We start from the raw sequence: 21,046 nt of genomic DNA on the forward strand, positions 1-21,046 counted from the left end.
TATTCTGGGCCTTTCTTTAGGAGCAAAAAATGTGTTCTGTTCAAAAGAAGGGAGACATTATCATAAGATGTTCTCTTCTAAAATAAAAAAAAAAGTTCTTAATACATTTAGGACCAAGTGAGTCTGACCTTGTTCATTTTGCTGTCCTTTAAAAGATAGTTACTGGGGTCATAAGAGTGCGGCTCTAATTTTCTTTATATGCAAAGTTATAGCAAAGAAAGAATTGGTGACATCCCTTTGTACAGTAAGTGCATACTCTCTAGGTGAGATCACAGTTGGCCGGAAGGGATAACAGAGAGCATGGAAATCTAAAGGGATGCTATGAATGCCTTCTTTCATATCATCAGCACAATACTCTCTGAGTGTTATGACTTTCTGCAGTAGGTGCCACCATTCTTTTCTATCCCTGGCTTCTCATTTTCCTGATTCAGATCTTCCTTTTTAGTGATTTTATACAGCCATCATACTCTGGGTGAGTCGAAATGTCTTTATCCACCTACTATTGCTTCTTGGATCCTATTTGAAATTCTAATTTCAGTCATCTGTTTAATATGACAAGACCATTTTAGATTAGCAATACATATTAATGATGATAGCCTAGCATCTTTATATTTTTCTTTAAACTCATTATTATATCTTGATATGCACACTCTATTCTCAAATAAGCCTCCACATATTCCCCAAAGTACTTTCTTTCCAAATACATCATGTATTTTCTTATCTGCCTGTGACAGGATCCAACTTTCAGCTCCATATATGATAATCGGTCTTTCAAAGGTTTTTATTTCGCTTAACATTTGTTTTTCTTGTTATAAAGGGGAATTTTAATTATTACATGCCATAAAAACATCTACTGGCAATTATTGGATGTGCCTTTTTTCTTCACCAATATTATTCTCTGAATGTTCGCTTGTACCAGTATTATGCCGCATACACACGATCGGAATTCTCATTGGAGAAAGCTGTGATGGTTTTCCCATCGGAATTCCGACGTAATCCTGCTCAATTTGTCTTGCCTACACATGGTCACACCATATTCCGACTGCCAAGAACGCGGTGATGTACAACACGTACAACGGAACTAGAAAAGCGAAGTTCAATACCTAGTAGCCAATAGCTTCCATCTCGTAGTTGAATCTGAGCATGCGTGAGTTCTTGCACGTCGGAATTGCATACACACGATCGGAATTTCCGATAGAACGTTTTTCCATCGGGAAAATTGGGAACAAATTTTTGCTGGCAGGAATTCGGCCAGCTAAATTCCGGTGGAGCATACACACATTTTTCCTGATGAAAAGCTCTCATCGGTCATTTGCTGGCCGAAATTCCGATCGTGTGTGTGTATGTGATAAGAGGAAGATTTCACCTTTCTTTGTACCTGCCTTCGGGCAATAGGGATTGGGCAATAGGCATTCCACGATTCGGTTTGCTCAATTTTACCACGATTTGTTGAGCAACCAGGCCAAATTGCGCCGCAATCAGAGTGCCATTGGAATTGATAGGGATCGCAAGGGTGTCCGCAATTTTCCATGATTCGGAGTGGTGGACAGAACTCCGGGACACCTAGATGTGAACGGAGCCTTAGGCCGCGTACACACGGGCGGATTGTCTGGCCAACTAAGTTCGTCAGACAATCCGACAGACAGTCCGTCCAAATTTTGAATGAACGGACTTGACCACACACGATGAGCAGACAGTCCGCTGAAAGCGTGCGCGATGACGTGTACAGCACGTACGACGGGACTAGAAAAACGACGTCCTATACACTGCAATGCAACCTTCGGCCGTGTAAATCCTTTCTGAGCATGCGCCATACTTAGTCCGTCCAACTTGCCTACACACGAGCGGACTGTCCGCTGAAACCAAGTTTGGACGGACAAAACCAAGTTTGAACGGACAAAATTACGGAAATTCCGTAAGACTTTGTTCGTCAGACAGTCCGCTGAAAAAGTCCGCTGAAGCCCACACACGAGCGGATTGTCCGCTGAAACACGGTTCAGCGGACTAAGTTGGACAGACAATCCGCCCGTGTTTACGCGGCCTTAGAATTACTCTCTGAACATTGAACAGCCATATAACACATGTACCTTGATAAACACATAGCACCAAGTTTGGCTTCTGTCTATGCTCTGGTTGTCCACCAATCAGCATCAGAAATGGCTAAACATTTAAAACCGGCACCATGCAATTCATGGTGGCGTTTAGCCCCCCTCATGCAATCTATGTATTTTACAACATCAGGGAATAGAAGAAGTGTTTCCCAGTCAGGCTTTTCAATTGCAAGACTAAGATTGCATGGGGGGGGGGGGGGGGGGGGATCTTTCTGTGAAAAATACTTTTTCCACAAAAAGAAAAAAACAGACAATGAAAAAAGTAAAATAAAATAGTATGCAATTAACAATCACATTTACAGAAAAATAAAACATACACATACAAATGACACTATATAAGTAAAAACTATAAACTATATAAATTTCCCTGCCCCGTTATATCCGATCAGCCCCTAAACTGTCCACCTTTAGGAGATCCCTGAAAGACTTATTCAGGGAAGCCTATCCCACACCCACCTAACAACTGTCCCTGAGCCACCCCCATCAAATCATTCCCCGCATCTATTACCTTTTGTACCCCCTCCCTTTAGAATGTAAGCTCTACGAGCTGGGCCCTCCTGTCCCTTCTGTATTGTACTATAATTGTGCTGTCCCCCAGGGCTCAAGTCCTGCGGGAACACATGGGAACGGAGTTCCTGCACTTTTTCCACAACTGGAACTCAGTTCCCGTTAGCAGCCGTGTCCTGCAAGACTTTGAAGTATGTGAGCTGTGCGGCAGGTGCTACACCAGCAGCCGCTGACACAGCTCGCAATAGTAAGTGCCGTACACCAGGGGTGGACTGACCACTCAAGCATTGCCATGAAAGCTTCCTCTTCGATCTACTTGTCAATCCCAGCTAGCTGACGGGTAGATCAGGTCCCTGCTGCTAAGAGATTGTATTTAGTCAGACCTCTCATGATGCGCTCCTCCCCGCCGGCCCCTCCTGATTTTCTGTCTCCTCATCCTCCCCCCCCCCCCCCAGTCTCCTGCATACTTGCTCTGTGTGTCCCGCTGAATCCCCCCTCCTCTATCTTCAGTGCCATATGATGAGAGAACCCAGAGGAGGAGCACAGCTTTTCTTCTCGCAGGACATGCAGGGAGAGAGGTGAGCTGAGGGAGGAACATCAGTTTGGGGTGGTAAGCTGAGCACAATACCTGGCAAAGTTTAATGCCAGGAGGGAAGTTTATGTGGAAATATGTGAAGGGTTGGAATAGCAGCGAGTGTGTGTTGGAGCCATGCAGAGTTTGCAGCCCCCCAAACTAACATACATCTCCTAAGCAGGAACACATCACTATCTCCCCAAGCATTTTGTCCAGATAATGTGCAGTTAATTTATGACCTTTCCGTTTAACCCTGTGTTATCCAAACTCTGTTCAATGAAAAGGGTAAACTCACCACATAAACACTCTATTTACAAAATAACATTCCCCAATAAAGATCAGAACATGATGTTCACAATTGCATGGAAGCACAATTGAATGAATGCTGATTATTCAGAGAATTACCGTATTTATATTTATTGAGTATTGTTTTGTTTTTTTATGTACTAACAGTTAAGCTTCATACACACAATACGAAAATTGGATGAACACTTTTAAAGTGTTCGTGCATATGAGCGTATCATTTTTTCCCCAGGACTTGACCCCTGCTGTCTCCCCTCTACAATGTAAAGCAATGCGTAAACTGTTGGCACCACATAAAATCGTTATTAATAATAATAATAATAATAATAATAATAAACGAAAGTACCCTAAACAAAAAAAAAAAACATAAAACAATTTGTAACTAAAAGGAAAAAGTTTTTTTTTTTTTTTTTTTATTCAAGTAAATTTATCCCATGCAACTCAATAAATAAAACTGTGAGTTTCTACTTCAGTGAAAGTTCACTGACAACAAAATCAAAAATCTATTGTTGTAGCTAATTCATTTTAGTTTTCCCTAAATGAATGTGCTTACCCCTACTCATGTCCTTTATCTGTTAAAACTTGCTTCTTCAGTTCTGAGTAATAGGAACATACCCAGCATTTTGAACATTAGAACTGAAAAAGTTGCTCAGATAAGGTTCAAAACACCATCAACGTTACAGATTAAGTCAAGCTGAATGTGACTTACTACTACTAGATATCAAATGTTTCCAATGTGGTGTTCTCCGGGTGCCCCCTTTTTATAGTGTTATAAGGGAAAGGCCAAATCTAAAGTAAACACATGGGATGCAACTAATGCCACATACACACACGACTGGACTTTCCGTCAGAAAAGGTTAGACAGTCTTCCTGACGGAGTTCCGACGGACTTCCGATGGAGTTACGGCGGACTTCCGAAAGAACGGACTTGCCCACACACAAACGGACCAAAGTCTGTTCGTTTTGAACGTGATGACATACAACGGGACTAGAAAAGGAAGTTCAATAACCAGCAGCCAATAGCTGCCCTTGCGTCGTATTTGGTCCATTGGACCAGCATACAGACGAACGGTTTTCCCGATAGAAATTGATTCTATCAGACAAATTTGAAACATTCTAGGTCCAACTGAATTTTTTAAGGAAAAAAGTCAGATGAAGCCCACACACGATCGTAATATCTGACGGAATGATTCCGTCTGACCTTTTCTGCCAGAAAGTTCAGTCGTGTGTACGCGGCATCATAGAGAAGTGGCAAGGACTGTAATACCAAGATTTTGGAGACTCCCTGATCCCCCTGGGAATGGTAGAGTGGGTAGAGGAAATACAATATTTGTAGAGAATGAAAGAATTGACCGCAATGCTAAATGACAATTGCGAGAAATTTCTCACAGTATGGTCCTCATGGAAATCCTTTTGTGCATTTGTGCATCCTCGAAAATAAGGAAGCTGTTGGAAGTGTGTTACATTGTAAATTAGTTGAGTGGGGCAGAGATGTGTGGATGGAGATGATGGGAGAGAGACGATTAAGAAAAAGAAAATCCCCCCCCCCTTCTTTTTTTTTTCCAGAGTTGGCTGGGGGTTGGGTTGATGTAGGAGGAGATGTTTCAAGAATTATATAATCAAGAATGTAGATTGTGGTAGAACTATTTAGGAGTAGAGATACACGTAATTGAAGACTGTGTTTGTGTTAATATTGATGCAAAATTTTCATTAAAAATGTAATTTAAAAGGAAAAAAAAATAACATGTTTGCAGGCCTAAGAACTGATTCTTTACACACTGTATTTTAAGGGATTGCCTGGCCTTTACACAGAAAATTTGTCATGAAATTTTAGTTGATGCTGTTATAAAAAATAAAATAAAAATAATAATAATAAAAAATAATAATAATAAAAAGCAAACACATGGGAAATGTAAGGTCGGCAGCTTCCCAGTGGTCGCAATTCTGCCTCAAACTTGTTCTGCACAGTGTAACCAATTTTGTGTCTGATGTGTTGTGTTATTAATATGATTCATTACAGGGCTGTATTCAATCAAAACATGAACTCATCTTTTATTTTGACTCGTTGGCGTGTTGGGATATACACCCAGTCCTGTAATATGACTCCCAGTATTTGTATAATCCAATTATCTCATTAGACTCACCATATAATATATATTTGGGGATCAGTTCTGGGTTCATGAGTTCATTTGGTGTTGGTGGATACGTCATAGGACAACACAGTGAATATCTGACTCTTAAGGTCAGTTCCCTCAAGTGTTACCATAAGCAGATCTACGCTGTGACCTCCGTTACCCTGAATAGTTCTTGATAAGAGTAAAGGAGCCAATGGGAAAATATTACACTCATAATGTACATGGAAATAGATACTTTTAGAAAACAAGACAAATAAGGCTTCTCAGAGGCAGCAAGCTTAGGGTTTCCCAACAAACTAGTTTTTGATGACTTGCAAAAACTATCTGGAATAACTGGCACCAAAGTGAGAACACCAGAATGGATCTGGGGGCACAAGCACCAGACACCACCTAAGAAATGCTTATAGTTACCAACAGATGTCATAGGTCACTACAAAGAAATCCCAAAGTATTACCTGTTTAACTGATGACTGGTAGAAGAACAAGACCTACTCAACACAGGTCATAAGACTTCACCTTGTCACTTGCTTGAATTGTCGCAGCTCTTTTTTCTCAAGACGGCAATTACTGAACTTCAGTAGGACCTCCTGGCCATTGCCCATTTGTACCAACACAGCCACATATTCCATAATAACTCCAAGTGCTAGATTTTTTGCTTGTACTATGCACTGTCCTTCCAATCTTGTCCAAGCAGGCTTTTTGAACCATTGCAGGCTTAAGAGAAGAACTCTTGATTCTCTAGGAAACACTTTCTAATTGACTCTCATGCCCCTACTGATAAAGGGAAAGTCCAAAAAGAGCCCTTGCTTCATATTGCCAATACCAGTAAAAGGTTCATTATATTTCAGCATGAGTGCTGCTGTTGGGCGCAAGCTCAGGCGGTGTGGCTCTGGACAGGGCTGCACAGTGAAGATCGCTGAATCAAGGACAAAGGTAAGTATTTCTCCAGGTGGGCTACACCCAGAGGCATGGGGGCATGCCTTAAAAGACAATTTTACAATCTATGGCTACCCTTCCAATACCAAAAGACATGTTGCTGGAATCTCCTGATTTCATTAGAAAATATAGCATTGTAGTTGTAGAATGTTGAGGGAATCCTGCTTGTACAGCAATGCCCTTACCAAACAAGCTTCAATAAACATGTTATGGTGACACTTTGGGGTTGATTTACTAGAGGTGGGGAGTGCAAAATCTGGTGCAGCTCGGCATGGTAAACATTCAGCTTCAAATGGCTTCTAGTGTTCGTAATGGCAAATAAAAAAAAAAAATTTCATACTTACCTACTCTGGGAAATGGTTTTGCACAGAACAACCCCAATCCTCCTCTTCTCAGGTTCCCCACTGGGACTCTGGGCCCCTCCTGCCTGCTGAGTGCCCCATAGAAAGCATTATAGCAAGCCACACATACCTGTTCATTTCCAAGCCCTGCTCTGACACACAGAATGGGGCTCAGCCCTGCCCCTGATCCCTCCTCACTGGCTGTGGTTGGCAGCAGCAGGTGCTAATTGTTCCCGCTGCTGCATGTCAGCCAATGAGGAGCGAGAGACCTGGCAGAGCTGCTGCTCTTGTGCACATTGCTGGATCGAGATCGAGCTCAGGTAAGTATTGGAGTGGCTGGGGGAGTGAGCTGCACAATAAAGGTTTTTTACCTTCATGCATAGAATGCATGAAGGTAAAAACACCTTCGGCCTTTGCAACCACTTTAAGCTTGTTAAATTAAGCTTTGAGCACAAAAAAACTGGAAGCACCAGCTTTGGACTCTTCAGTCTTAGTAAATAAACCGCTTAGTGTTCACTGCAGTAATGAACTAATTGGGGGAAGGTCAGTAAAGTAAAAGAATCTGATGTGTAATTCAACCAGCTCAGGTCCATCCATTTGTGGAGGTTTTGATAGATTTGTAAGCCATGATACTGAAACCAACCACTCCTATTATAAGTACATAGTAATTATATTTAGAAACTTTTGGAATGTTATGTTTTTCTGAATGCATAAAAGAATTTACATAAACTTCCCTTGGCTGCAATGTTGGCTGTTTTGCAATTGAGTGATGCAAGTCCTCTGTTGTGGGGCCACCTTAGCTATTTAGTGCTGAGGTGCAGTAGTGGCAACACTGAAGCACCTATGTAGCCTAATGCTACTTGGCCATACTGTTGGCTGTAGGAAGGTACAATACAAAATGTAATGTGTGCAAAGGGGGATATTAACGAGTTGTAGGGGACAAATGTCAGCCCAATCTCTATATTACCTGTGTGTGCCAGTTAGAATTAAACTATTCTACTTTCTTCTGGCCATACCTTATACAATCTTTAACACAATTTCTTGAAACCACATTTTATTCACAAGCTTTGACTAAAGGTTCTTGTATATACACTACAGAAACTTTATATATCATCACCTTCTCAAAGCGAATTGCTCATTTGCTTCAAAGCAAATATATATATACAAATGACTCTCCTATATCCAAAAATGAGTCCAACAAGCAAAAAATGTCTATAAAGCAACTTGTGTGCTAGAAGTAAAAATGGATGCTGCTATTAATATAAATTTAAGATAAGGTCACTGGCATATATCTTGTCACAGTCTTTTGAGACTAATGTAACTCAGGTCAGCAGCCACAGATCAGATGTCTTCATGGCATGTACAACTTGTATGCTCCTATTGGGTTTATCAAGGTTTTTATCGTTCACAATTTTTCTGTGCTGGTGCTATTATACACTGTTGTATGCCGAATATAAAAATTTGTTTCAGTGAAGCTTACAATCTATTATTTCTAACAATTTTGCCACCATGACCAATTGTATGGTTTGTCTCCTCACAGGTGACCCAGAATCTGATGAATTTGAAGAGGACACAGTGTGAATCTGTCCCCTCAGGCTACGGAAACCTGTTCAGCATTTGTGAACCCTATGAGGCTGGTGACCGATATCTTCAGTTCGTTGTGAGCCTGCCACGCAAGCATACCGAGCCAGAAAAATTTACCTTCCAGGAGTACATCCCTGCAGGCCAGAGGTGATGTCACCAGACCCTTGGGGAGGATGTTGGACATTATAGATTAGTTACTTACTTCATGGTCAACTTGTTGTGTACCATTTAGTTGGGTCTTGAACCAGGGCAGGCAATTTTCATTTAGGTAAAAATAACAGCTCAGAATAGGTGGAATAGGTTTATAGCCTGTATACAAGCCTTGGTTTGTTACCAGGAAGGTTGTAGTCAGGAACCAACCAAATAGCTAGAAGTGGTTGCGATGAAGATATACCAGCCCAGACATACATGTACAGTATGATCAGATCACAGGAAGAACATTAGTATTTTATCATAACTGTTAAAGCCTTCTGCCACTATCATGTCACAAAGCTAGGTGTGCACATATTGTCTCATGTAGATGTACAATATTTACTGTATGACCTCTAGACAACTTGGTAAGCAAGAATTCTTTCAATATGTATCCTAGCATTACCCACCACCTGTAATCCTTAAAATTATGTCCCAGCTTAAAGACCAAGATTGTTTATTCATTTTAAAGGATCAGTCCAATTTAAAGAGATATTTTAATTCATACAGAGAGCATAGCGGGATGGATCATTCCCTGGTTCCCCTGGCTTTTGTCCACCTGGAAGTTATGTGTGTTTCAACACCACCTGTTTCCTTCTTCGTGATTTAGAAAATATAACAAAAAAACAAAAAAAACAAGGAGAGTGTGAATCCCTCACACCTAGATAGCAAACAATTGAGCTGCAAGTTTGAAAATGACTTGCTAAGCTATTGCTAAACTTACCAGGCTTCACAAATTTGTTGCACAATTGCAGCAAATCCTCATTGTATGACTTTAGAACAACTTTCTTAGAAAACATTCTGCAAGTTCTGGTTCAGTTATGTGGTGCTATAGTCATCCCACCACAGGGGTCACTGTGGCTGAATTTTCATGCTGTAGACTTGCAGAGCTCTTGCTGTAGACACACCACGGCAACTTTGTTCTTGACTTGCCACGCACATTTTCTACAAATTGGAAAAGTGTTAACTAGAACTTGTACTTCAAGTGCTCTGCAAGTGTACAACCTACCAGTGAAAATGTGCAGCAAGTTAGCAGACTTAAAATTCAGCACTGCTACAAATTTGTGGCAAGTTATCCTTGCTATCTGGGTAATAACCACAGCAGGTGTGCAGAGTCAGGAGATTAAATGCACATATGTCATCAATGGAATTCCAGAAGAAAATTATCAGATGGTTTAATGCTCCATCATCTACCAAAAACTTGAAATGACAGAAGATGCTGCTGAAGTAAAAAGTAAAGCTGTCCATACATGACCGATGTTCAGGTAGTTAGATAGCTGCTAGTTCTGGCAGTCTGAATAAAATAGTTAGCAGGAGAGATGCTTCTATCTATGTTGTCTAGCATGGATAGAGAAATCTATGACTATATGTCTAGCCTAAGGCCTTTCAAAAGTCAAGACGTGCTACTACTGCTAAATGACAGATCTCCAGCAAGTTTTTTGACAAAGAGAAGCTGGCTGGGGATCTGTCATTTAGCAGTGGCCTTGCTGTTCGTGAACAAAATATGTCACATTTAGGACCTCGTTCACATGGGTTTACTGATCCGTAAACCCTTGCAAATGGTATCTTCACCTGCACCGGTATTCCGTGCAAGCCTCATGCAGGCTACCTGATCAAATCTAATGACAGGCGGGCAGCTGCACAGACCCGAAGAAATCCCCAAGTGCATCTTCAACTGCACATCCATGCAGGATCGATGCACAGATAAGAATGCTGTCTGCCTGGTTCACCCATGTTAATGAGGCCTAAAGGACTACATTGTACTGTTACCTGAACCTGTACTTCCACTCATTTGTCTCCTCTCCCCTCCAGTGCCACAATTGGCACCTTTAACAGGTATCCTTTTCCCATGTCTGGGAGTCCGCGCCGCGGCCCATGACATCATCGCAGGACTCCCTCCTCCTTCCCCTGTCCCTGGGCCAGTAGGAGAGAGGAGCGGGGCCTAAAGCATGCACAGTAGGGTACACGGCGTGAAACCGTAAGGCTACACTGCCGGATTCCCTTACACGTAATGGCGACAGCAGCGCCCAACAGCTGATGGAGATATCAGCTGCGGTGCCAACATCGCTGGACCCCAGGACAGGTAATTGTCCTGTTATTAAAAGCCAGCAGCTGCAGTATGTGTAGCTGTTGGCTTTTTTTTTTTTTTGAGCGGACCTCCGCTTTAAATCAAAGGCTAACAAAAATAGAAAGCCTCCCCTCCTATAGACTTCAGTATGGTTTGGCAATACATTTTTGCAGGCTTCCTGTTGGGTTTGCCAACACTTCTGCAAACTAAACTTTGGTTGGTTTGTTTATCCCAAGATCTAACCAGTCTTTATTGTGTAGGTCGTCCCCTGGAGGCAAAAGGAAGAATGCCGTGCAGCTGGTTAGAGTGTCTTCCTCTTTGTCTGACCTAAATGTCAAGACAGATGATATTGCAAGGATGTCTGCAGGTGAAATTTTCATTTTATTGGCCATAATATTTCCTTAAAGGATAGGTACATCTTAAAAAAGCAAAATGCACAGTGTGAAAGGATACATGTCATTGTCTCTTTTCTTTTAGGTGAACGAGGCTCATGGGGAAACAAGATTTTTCACAATGACTCTGAGAGTATCAGTGGCAGCAGTGAACCTAGGTCGCTGGAATCTCCTACAGAAAGTCCAGGTGATGAGATTTAAAAGGCATACTAAACAACAGTATGGTCAAGTAGTTTGAATGTAATGCTTATTATCCAAAGGGGTGAGAGTATTTTACATTCTGAATGCACCACTTACACAAAGTACTTTTGAAACTACCAGGGCTTTGTTTAACATCAGAATAAGGCTTTGTACTGAGAAATGGGTTAACTCAACTACAGTTATATTAAATGCTTTTGAATATATTGTAAAATAGAATTACTTATGGTGAAGCAGGATATGAACCAAAAGGATACCTTAAAATGCAGGAGCTCTGGGCTTACTCTCTGGACAATACCTTCATCAGTGGTACCAACTGGGTCCTTAAGAATGCAACAGGGGTCAGTTGGGTTGCAGTGTTTGAAACTGGGTCCCTGGTGTTGTCTACTTAGTCAATTCCAAAAGCCTTTTTTTTTTTATATATCAATAGAATTTTATTAGGCAACAAACAGTTACAGATTATAGAGATCGACAATTCGCTTAAGCTCAAATATATCATGCAACAGTAAAGAAATTTAACATAAAAGGGTAAAGATACAAGAGCAAAGTGAGAATAAAAATGACTGTGGACTGGCATAAGCACAGCAACATCTCCAAACAGATTACACATCACAGCCGGAAATGACTTCTGCAAAGTCAGCATGGCCGAGATGGCCTGTTTAGTTTAATTAAGAAGATGAAGGAGCGGGACTGTTAAGGAGGGGGAAAGAAAAAAAAAAGGGGGAACTTTCAAAAGTGGAAAAATCCCGCCTGGGTATTGACAGTTATGACATTCAGACATCATATAAGGTATTACATGAATAACATCTCAAACAGTGAAAAAGCAACCAACTGTTCAGACTACATAGAAAATAGAGTATAGCCCAGATGATCATGAGTCCGACCATCCTTAACCCGTGTCTAGTAATTTAAAGCGATCTGAGTAGCGAAATACTACCCATGAGGACCAGATAGAGTTGAACTTTTCAATGGATTCATTCGCAGTGGCAACTGTTTCTTCCATATGGTATATAGCTGTCACCGAATAAAGCCATTCTGATATGGATGGGGCAATTTTTGATTTCCAGTGTCTAGGAATCAACATTTTTGCCGCATTCAGCAAGTGCCTTACCAACGACTTTTTGTAATGTTTAATGGAGGGGTCACTAATATGTAAGATCCAAAAGCCTTTTACATCTCCATACTACTGAGCAAGTGTGCCGGAAAAATTAGAGGCAAACGGTATAAGGTAGTGAGGAGTTATAAAAGTTGAGGGAAGAGTTGGTGCGAAAGAGGGCTTGGTGCAAAAGAGGGCCTATGGTGGTTGCTGATGTTAGATATAGAAAAGAATAACATGGACATTAGCTGCAGTGGAAATGATATTGTTCTGGTTCTGGTTTGTTAAAGCTGCACCCAACCCAGTGTCATACATCCACTTCTTGTGAGCCCAAACCATTAAGGTTATGCCCTCTGGAGATGTGATTTTGGGCTCTAAAGTTGAACTGTGGCCAAAAACAATACAACATTTAAAACAAGCCTCCATTGACCTCTGTAGCTGCAACCACTATGGAGTAATTTATCCTCAAAGCTTGTAGCTGAAACTTCTCAGCTTCCCTTTCTCTCAGTAGCTCAGCTCACTTTCCATCAGTGAGTTGGTAGTCTGTCAACTTTGTTATCTAATGTAAATAAATAGCAGGTGCCAGGAGGGGGACAAAAAAGTGATGTAAAGTATAGTAAGGCAAAAGGTTTTTTTTCTCAGCTTTTGATAGAGCGGAGAGGGATTAAAACACGTGTCAGATTTTATTACTGTCTGTGCCCAGTTAGGGTGATTGATTAACCCTCTCTATTTGTCCTGTTTGTTGTCATCATAAAGGGTGGAAGTAATAAAAATCCCACATTTTGCGTTGTCAGCAGCACAGGTGTGGAGGGGAAATCTTCAAATGAGGACACTAGTTCTGGTGATCCTAGGGACAATCAGGGATTCCCTCACTTTGGAGGGATTTCCTCTTCCTTCCTGTCTTGGCCCTGGTTGGCATCTTGCATCAGGGCTCAAGTATGCCAACCTACATAACTGCAAAGGAGATGCAGTGATTCCCCAATCAACAATCTTATGGAACTTGCTTGACTCTCAGTAGATCAGCAGAGAAGGTTTTGGGTTGCTTCTTCTGTCTTTAAGTTCAGCTCAACTTCTCTTAGGTGCAAGTACCTTTTGTTTTGGGCCTAAGGGAAATCCCAGAATCCCAGATGTGCTCCCAGGAGACTTTCCTTGGTACTTCTGCTGGGAAACCTCCTCAGGTACCCTCTAGAAGTGTTATGTGTCCATAACTTCTGCCCCTCTGAAACTTGATTGTCCTAATATTGGGGTCTGTGTGACCTATGACATGTAACAATCCTTCTAATTGCAGGAAAGTGTAGTTTATATTGTGCTGTGCCGAGTGCTAAAAATGATGCCATCACATGTTATTCTAAATTATCCAGGTCATTTTGGCAAAAAAGTTGGTAAAGCCTCTTCCACAGGGACCATGTCCTCTGATGACCCAGATGAAAGAGATTCCTTTCATGCAGAGGATGTTGGTGAGTAAAGCAATAAGAAATCATACACAGCTAATAATGTTTTCTTTTCTAACCAAATTCTCTTTGTGAACGCACAGACTCTGTTGATGCCGCCTCTGAGAATGGCTTCAGTCTGCCAAGCTTGGTCATGTCACCAGCTGCCCAAACCCACCGTCTTCGACGTATCAGAGTGCCAACCAAGTGTAGGGAGTGTGAAGGCTTCATGGTCTCTGGTGTAGAATGTGATGAGGTGAGAAATGGAAACTCCAATGGTTTTTGATCAGTTTTAGCCTGTTTTGGTGAACATTTACAAGTGTTTTTAGAAATCTTTATTTTTCAAGCAAATTTTGCTTGCAAGGTGCATTGATGGCATTCTGTTTGAAAGCCCCTCACCCAACCCCCACCCCTCATCTGCGGTGGTTCCCAGACTCTCCCATTCCTCTGGGAAGCCCATGGTAAGTTGTTGGAATGGCTTCCGACCGAAGAGAATCTCCTCTATGACAAAAGAAATTGGAAGTGAAAAATTCCTTAGGTCTCATGGCTATCATTCCCTAGCTGTTACAGCCAGGAAAGCAGCTAATCAAATACAATCTGTGTTTGATCACCTGCTTTGAAGAGAAGGGGAGACATCAGAGGTCTAATAAACCCCTGATGTCTCCATAGAGAGTACCCGTCACTTGCACAAATGCTAAAAAGTGTAAAAAAAAGTAAAGAAAATCAAAGAAAAATAATAATTTAAAGCATCCCAGTCCCCCCCCCCGTGAACACACACAAATGCAATAGTGCACATAGGTCTAGCACGTATATGTAAATTGTGATTTTGACACACATCTGAGGTATCACAGTGAAAAAAATAATTATAGGGCTATAATTCACAATAAAAAAGGATTTTAAAGTTTCACATCTTCACAGTTTTAGGTACCGTAGTGCCCTCCTCTAGTGATGTTGCTAGGTTAAACTAGCAGTGATTGATTGTTTTTGTCTGTTCAGGGTTTCTTAAGCTGGGTGTTTGATTTCTCTGACCTGTTTCTGGAAGAAACTTCCATATTATAAGGCAGAGAGATACAAATGACCAATGTGAATATTTATCATGCCCCATCTATTCCCTGGAAGGGGGTGTCCAGAAGGTGGCTGGGGAGGGGATACATGTTTGGGAAGCTCTGGAGGAGTGTTCTTTCCTTTCCAAGGAGGGTTCCAGTTCCCTAGGGGGGCTGCTGCCCCTAGGAGAGAGAGCTTCTGAGACAGGAGAGCCTGGGGAAGATTGCTAAAGTAGCGTATTTGCTGGAGGGCACTGTCCTGAAGTCCTGAGACTGGAGAAGGATCTTCTTATCTCTCTCACTGATGATCTACCTGTGAAAGCTGGGTGGCAGACAGCCCCTAGGACACTATAGTAAAGTACTTTAGTAAAGTAAAGACTTTGCTGTGGACTGTTAGTTGTGCAAGTGCCAGAAGGGAACTAACTTAGACTATACTAACTTTAGACTGGGACTGCTCTTATAAAGTCCTAGATGTACAGACCATTCCCTATTACCTCCAGAAAAGGTGGCTATAGAGAAGATTAATCAGAAGTTTGTCCTCCTATTATTGCTATTAATCGTTTTAGGGTATCTTGTGACCCCAAACCCCTCTTATGTTAAAGTTAAAAATACTAAAAAGACATCCCCTAGACCAGTGATGGCGAACCTTGGCACCCCGGATGTTTTGGAACTGGAGCAATACATATCGATACTTATTTTGTCGCCATTTCACAGGCATGTGCAATTTTAAATCTTTACATGTTTGGTATCTATTTACACAGCACAACATCATCTTTTATATTTTACCAAAAAATTGAGCATTATATTGTGTTTGTGCGCACTAAAATTCATTTAAATGTATTTTTTCCTGAAAATTTTAATTTAAAAATGGCTTCGCAAGTATCATGTGCCACAGGGACCATTTCATTCTCCAGGACCTCTGCTTTCAGAAAAAATATGTTCAGATGTTCTAAGTAATTTTCTAGCAAAAAATGCTGATTTTTAACATTTTAAATCTTCCCCGGACAGCTAGCGGTTAAACAAAACTGTTCTATTTGATGGGACAATGAACTCTATTTACTGCCAATTTAGTCATGTTCAGCTTATTATATAGAGTTATTAGAGTTATTATATAGAGTTATTAGTTGTTTTTGCTTTTCTTTATAGTGCTATTTGATTTGTCACAAGAAATGCCTAGAAAATTTACTCATAAAATGCGGTCACAAGAAACTGCCCAACAAAGTGCCCTTATTTGGTGTGGATTTCTGCAATTTCCCAAGATACTTCCCCGAAGAGGTGCCCTTTGTCATAAGCAAATGTACGGCTGAGATTGAGATGAGGGCACTGGGACAGCAGGTAAGAAAGACTTTGTCCTAGAACTTTTCTAAAGTTGTTAATAGCAAAGGATTAATTGCCTGGACAAAAAATAAACAATCTCCCTTTGGGCCCCATTCACACCTGAGCGTTTTGCAGCTTGAAGCCTGAAGCTGCAAATGCTGGAGGGGAAAAAATCTATTATTCTCTATGGAGATGGTTCACATCTCCACTCCAAAACGCCTGAAGCCAGAAGCTACAAAACACCTGAAGCTCAAACAAGTTCTGGAACCTTTTTTATAGCCAGATTTGGGCGTTTTTCTGCTTTTTACATTGGTGACCTTTTGCCATGCACAAACTCGTGGCAAAACGCTGTAATAAAACGCTGCAAAATCATGGTAAAAAATGCCGCAAAATTGTGGTAAAATCACGAGTTTTTCTGCCTAAAAGCACTATGCTCAGGTTTGAATGGGGCCGTAGTGAAAACGTATCATTAGCTATAACGAAATACTGTTACTATCTGCAATATTATCTCCTACATAAAAAATGTTGAAAACAATTTATCATTTTCCTTCCACTTCACAATTATGTGCCACTTTGTGTTGGTCTATCACATAAAATCCCAATAAAATACATTTACATTTTTATGTATATATATATATATATACACATAAATATATATATACATATATATATATATATATATATATATATATATATATATATATATATAGATATATATATATATATATATATATACATACATATATATATATATACATATATATATATATATATATATATATATATATATATATATATATATATATATATACATACATATATATATATATATATATATATATGTATATATATACTTAAAGGTGGGGTAGATAGATTTTCTAACTTTTTTTCCCACATCCTTTTTTTTTACTCTATTTCCTTTCATTCTAGGGTCTGTACCGAATCAGTGGAGCTAAAGCCCGGGTGGAAAAGCTTCTGCAGGCCTTTGAGAACGGGCGTGAGCTAGTGGACTTGTCGGGGCATTCACCCCATGACATCACCAGCGCACTCAAACACTTTCTCAAAGAGGTACCGTAAGCCAAACAGAGAAGATTCTGGGAGCAACCTTAGCATGTGAAAGTATAGGGCTGGAACACTAGATACAGTAAATTATTTAACACAGGTTTTTTTTATAAAGGCATTTTAAATCCACACGATACATCGGGAGTGCTCAGTATGAATTGGGTTATTTAGTAAGTTTGTAATTTTTTGGAAATTTGACTTTGGCCAGCTGTCTGCAAGAAGGTCATAAAGGCGGATTGGTAGTTCCAAGATCATGGAGTTGTCATTTTTAGCACTAAAGATTCAGGTGCCAGATAAAGTAGGTGAAACAATAGGTTAGTGAGAGGGTTAAGGCTAGTGAGTCAAAGTTTAGTGGTAGGGATAAGGGTAGGGTTTGGGGGATTTAAGTGATAAGAAACATGTTATAGTGCAGATTAAAGGTTACCGTAATTTTAAAGCACATCCGAGGTTCTTTTACAGAGGGAAAAGCCAGCTCTTTAAAGTGGAAGTAAACCCACTTTTTTAACTTTTACCTACAGGAAAGCCTATAATAAGGCTTACCTGTAGGTAAAAAAAATATCTCCTAAACCTGTACGGTTTAGGAGATATTCCCCTCGGTATGCGCCGCTGACTGCAGCGGCGCATGCGCACAAGGGGGTTCTCTCCGCGAAAATCCGGCAGCGCTCGTCCGGCCGGATTTAAATCTCCCGCGCGCATGCGCGGGAGTGACGATATCGCGGCTCCGGCCACTCACAGCGCCGGAGCCGCGATACCCGGAAGAGACGCCGAGGGAGCATGTCGGCTTCCTCGGCGTGGATCGGGCGAGATGTCGGGGCCTCGTTCTAAGGTAAGTATTTCATAATGAGCTAGTATGCGGTGCATACTAGCTCATTATGCCTTTTGCTTTGCAGGTTTTTAAAAAAAAAAAAAAAAAATGCGGGTTTACTACCGCTTTAAAGCGGAGGTCCACCCTAAAGTGGACCTTCCGCTCATCGGAACCCTCCCCCCCTCCGGCTCCACAATTGGCACCTTTCAGGGGGGAGGGGGGTGCAGATACCTGTACAGTACAGGTATCTGCACCCACTTCCGGGATAGCTCTCTCTCGGATTACGCCCCTTTCCGCAAGTGCCCGCCCCTTTCCGCAAGTGCCCCCCGCTGCCTGCTGGGAAACACACAGATCCCAGAGGCAGCGGGGACCGTCTTTATTGCGCAGCGCGACTCGCGCATTTGTGCAGTAGGGAACCGGGAAATTAAGCCGAAAGGCTCCATTTCCTGATTCCCATACCCAAGATGGTGGCGGCAGCACCCGAGAGACGATCTAGAGATCGGCTTCGGGTGCCGACATCGCGGGCGTGCTGGACAGGTAAGTGTCACTATTTTAAAAGTCAGCAGCTGCAGTATTTGTAGGTGCTGGCTTTTAAAAAAAAAAAAAATGCGGAGTCCCGGCGGACTCCCGCTTTAAAGTGGTTTAAAAAGTCAAAAGGTATTTTATCTTAATGCATTACATTCCTTAGGGTAAAAAAAATATTCACTTGCTGTTTCTTACTAGTCTCACCCAAATACTTACCTGAGTCCTCTCTCAATCCAGTGCTGTGCCCATCTGCAGCAGCGTTGGTCTCTCTTCCCCTTCTCACAGAAAAGCTTGTAGCAGCAGGAGTAGGAGCCATTGGCTCCTGCTGCTGTCAGTCAAATCTTGTGAGGAGGGAGCAGGGGGGCAGGGCTGAGCTGTATATGTCTTTGGATGCGCACAACCCAGCTCGGGAGTGCACCCACATGTGTGCGCCTATAGCAAGTGGCTTGCTATGGGGGCACACACAGAAGAGAAGGGAGTGGAGAGCCCATGGGAGGATCCCAGAAGGGGATGTAAGGGGCCGCTTTGTGCAATATCCTTGCACAGAGCAGGTAAATATAAACCTCTTTTTTATTTCAGGCTAAGAAAAGTATTTAGAGCCACTTTAAGCCCTTGTACACACGGTCGGACATTTCCGACAACAAAATCTGTCGGATTTTGTCTGACGGATTTTGTCCGACGGTAGGACAAAGTTGTCGGAAAATCCGATCGTTCAGAATGTGATGACGTTATTTTGTTACGACGGGACTACGTTCAGGCTAGTAGCCAATAGCTTTGGTCTAAGAATTCGATCTGAGCATGCGTGGCACTTTGTCCGATCGGAATTCTCTACAAACGATCGGACAAAGTCCGATCGGATCATGTTGTCGGAAAATTTTTATATCCAGCTCTCAAACTTTGTTGGTCAGACATTCCGACTGAAAAAGTCAGATGAAGCCCACACACGGTTGGATTATCCGACAACACGGTCCGATCGGACATTTTCCGTCGGAATGTCTGACCGTGTGTACAAGGGCTAACACTTTGTAATTCCAAGAGGCATTGCATGGAATGTCCAATCATGTGATTACTGGAAATTACACCACAACTGTGAAGAACAATAACACTAAACATTACCACCTAGTGGCAGAAATAATAATTGCAGTATAAAATCTTCAAATAGAACAAAAAAAGACAGCACACAGGCTCATAGTGCAGTTACTTTTATTATTTATTCATTTTTATTAATTATTTATTATCGAGAGACACAGACAGCAACAATCACCCTGCACCCACCCCCCGCCCCCGCGGGAGACGGACAGCGGATGCCTTTCCTTATGGAGGCAGGGGGAAAGAAGAACCAGCGCCACTCTGACCGATTTTGCCAGGTAGCACACAGGAACAGGAAGTGTGTCCTGAGACACGATTGGCCAGGGAGACAATAGGGGCATCCTGATTAGCCGGGAGGAGACCTTTAATATTCATTCACTAGGGGCCCACCCTTTTTTGATGCTTATTAGAGCTTCTGGCTCTTATCACGTGCTTCAAAAAAAAATGCATGGATAGGGGGCAACGCCCCTAATGGATGGGCCGCCACTGACTGAGACTTTGGTTCTCCAAGATCTTCATGTAGGTGCTGCAACCATGTCTGTATAAACAGCATGCTAACATCTCCAGTATATGAATGTACCTGCTGAAGCCTTCTAGGTCAGGAAGGGATACTTTTTCCGAATTTTCGCTTACTTAACAAAAAAATTACTGGTGAAAACTGATATAATTCACAAGTAGATTACCCAAAAGACACAGGATAATAGTTTTGTGACTTACTATTACTAATTGTAGTAGTGATGTGTGCCATGTTCCCTCCAGCTTCCAGATTCTGTGGCCACCCATCACCTGTATGAAGAATTTATGACGTTCTCAAAGGATTTCCCTGAAGAGAGGAAAGAGCCAGAGGTTCAACAAGAAGCCATTCAACGAATGAAGGATATTCTTTGCCGCCTTCCACCCAGTAACTACAATACTCTCCGCCACCTAACAGCGCACCTGTATCAGTAAGGAGAAGGCACTCTCACTACAAACTTAGATCCAATGTTTTTGGAGGACACTGTATTTGTGAATAAGACTGGACTCTTGGGTGTTGATTTGTTGATCTGGAATCTTTAAAGCAAGATTCCAGGCAAACTGATAAACACATACACACATATCTATATATATATATCTATATATCTATATATATATATATATATATATATATATATATATATATATATATATATATATATATTGTCTTACCTACCATTTGTATTTCTGTTCTGAGATTCAACCACTTACGGACCGCCCGCCGTCATTTTACGTCACTACTTTGAAAAGGAATATCATTGCTATAGCAGCAGCTAGCTACCATAACCCTGGTAGCCTCTTCTTCAGAGGGCGGTGCGCTTTCAGATA

The 21,046-nt window shown here is 41.5% G+C and overlaps 1 protein-coding gene across 2 annotated transcripts in view; it reads left to right on the forward strand.

The window, feature by feature from the left end:
- The window catches only part of GMIP (GEM interacting protein), a 122,728-nt gene that overhangs the window by 78,259 nt on the left and 23,423 nt on the right, over window positions 1–21,046 (forward strand). For both annotated transcript variants that reach the window (XM_077470116.1, XM_077470118.1), the window contains exons 11-18: window positions 8,448–8,638; window positions 11,009–11,115; window positions 11,226–11,327; window positions 13,796–13,891; window positions 13,969–14,120; window positions 16,054–16,242; window positions 17,155–17,292; window positions 20,465–20,649. In XM_077470116.1, coding sequence (XP_077326242.1) covers window positions 8,448–8,638; window positions 11,009–11,115; window positions 11,226–11,327; window positions 13,796–13,891; window positions 13,969–14,120; window positions 16,054–16,242; window positions 17,155–17,292; window positions 20,465–20,649 — 1,160 coding nt within the window. The remainder of the gene's footprint in view (window positions 1–8,447; window positions 8,639–11,008; window positions 11,116–11,225; window positions 11,328–13,795; window positions 13,892–13,968; window positions 14,121–16,053; window positions 16,243–17,154; window positions 17,293–20,464; window positions 20,650–21,046) is intronic.

This window comes from Lithobates pipiens, unplaced genomic scaffold (assembly GCF_037356315.1).
Source record: "Lithobates pipiens isolate NorthernLeopardFrog02 unplaced genomic scaffold, aLitPip1_a1.2 Scaffold_8, whole genome shotgun sequence".
NCBI lineage: Eukaryota > Metazoa > Chordata > Amphibia > Anura > Ranidae > Lithobates > Lithobates pipiens.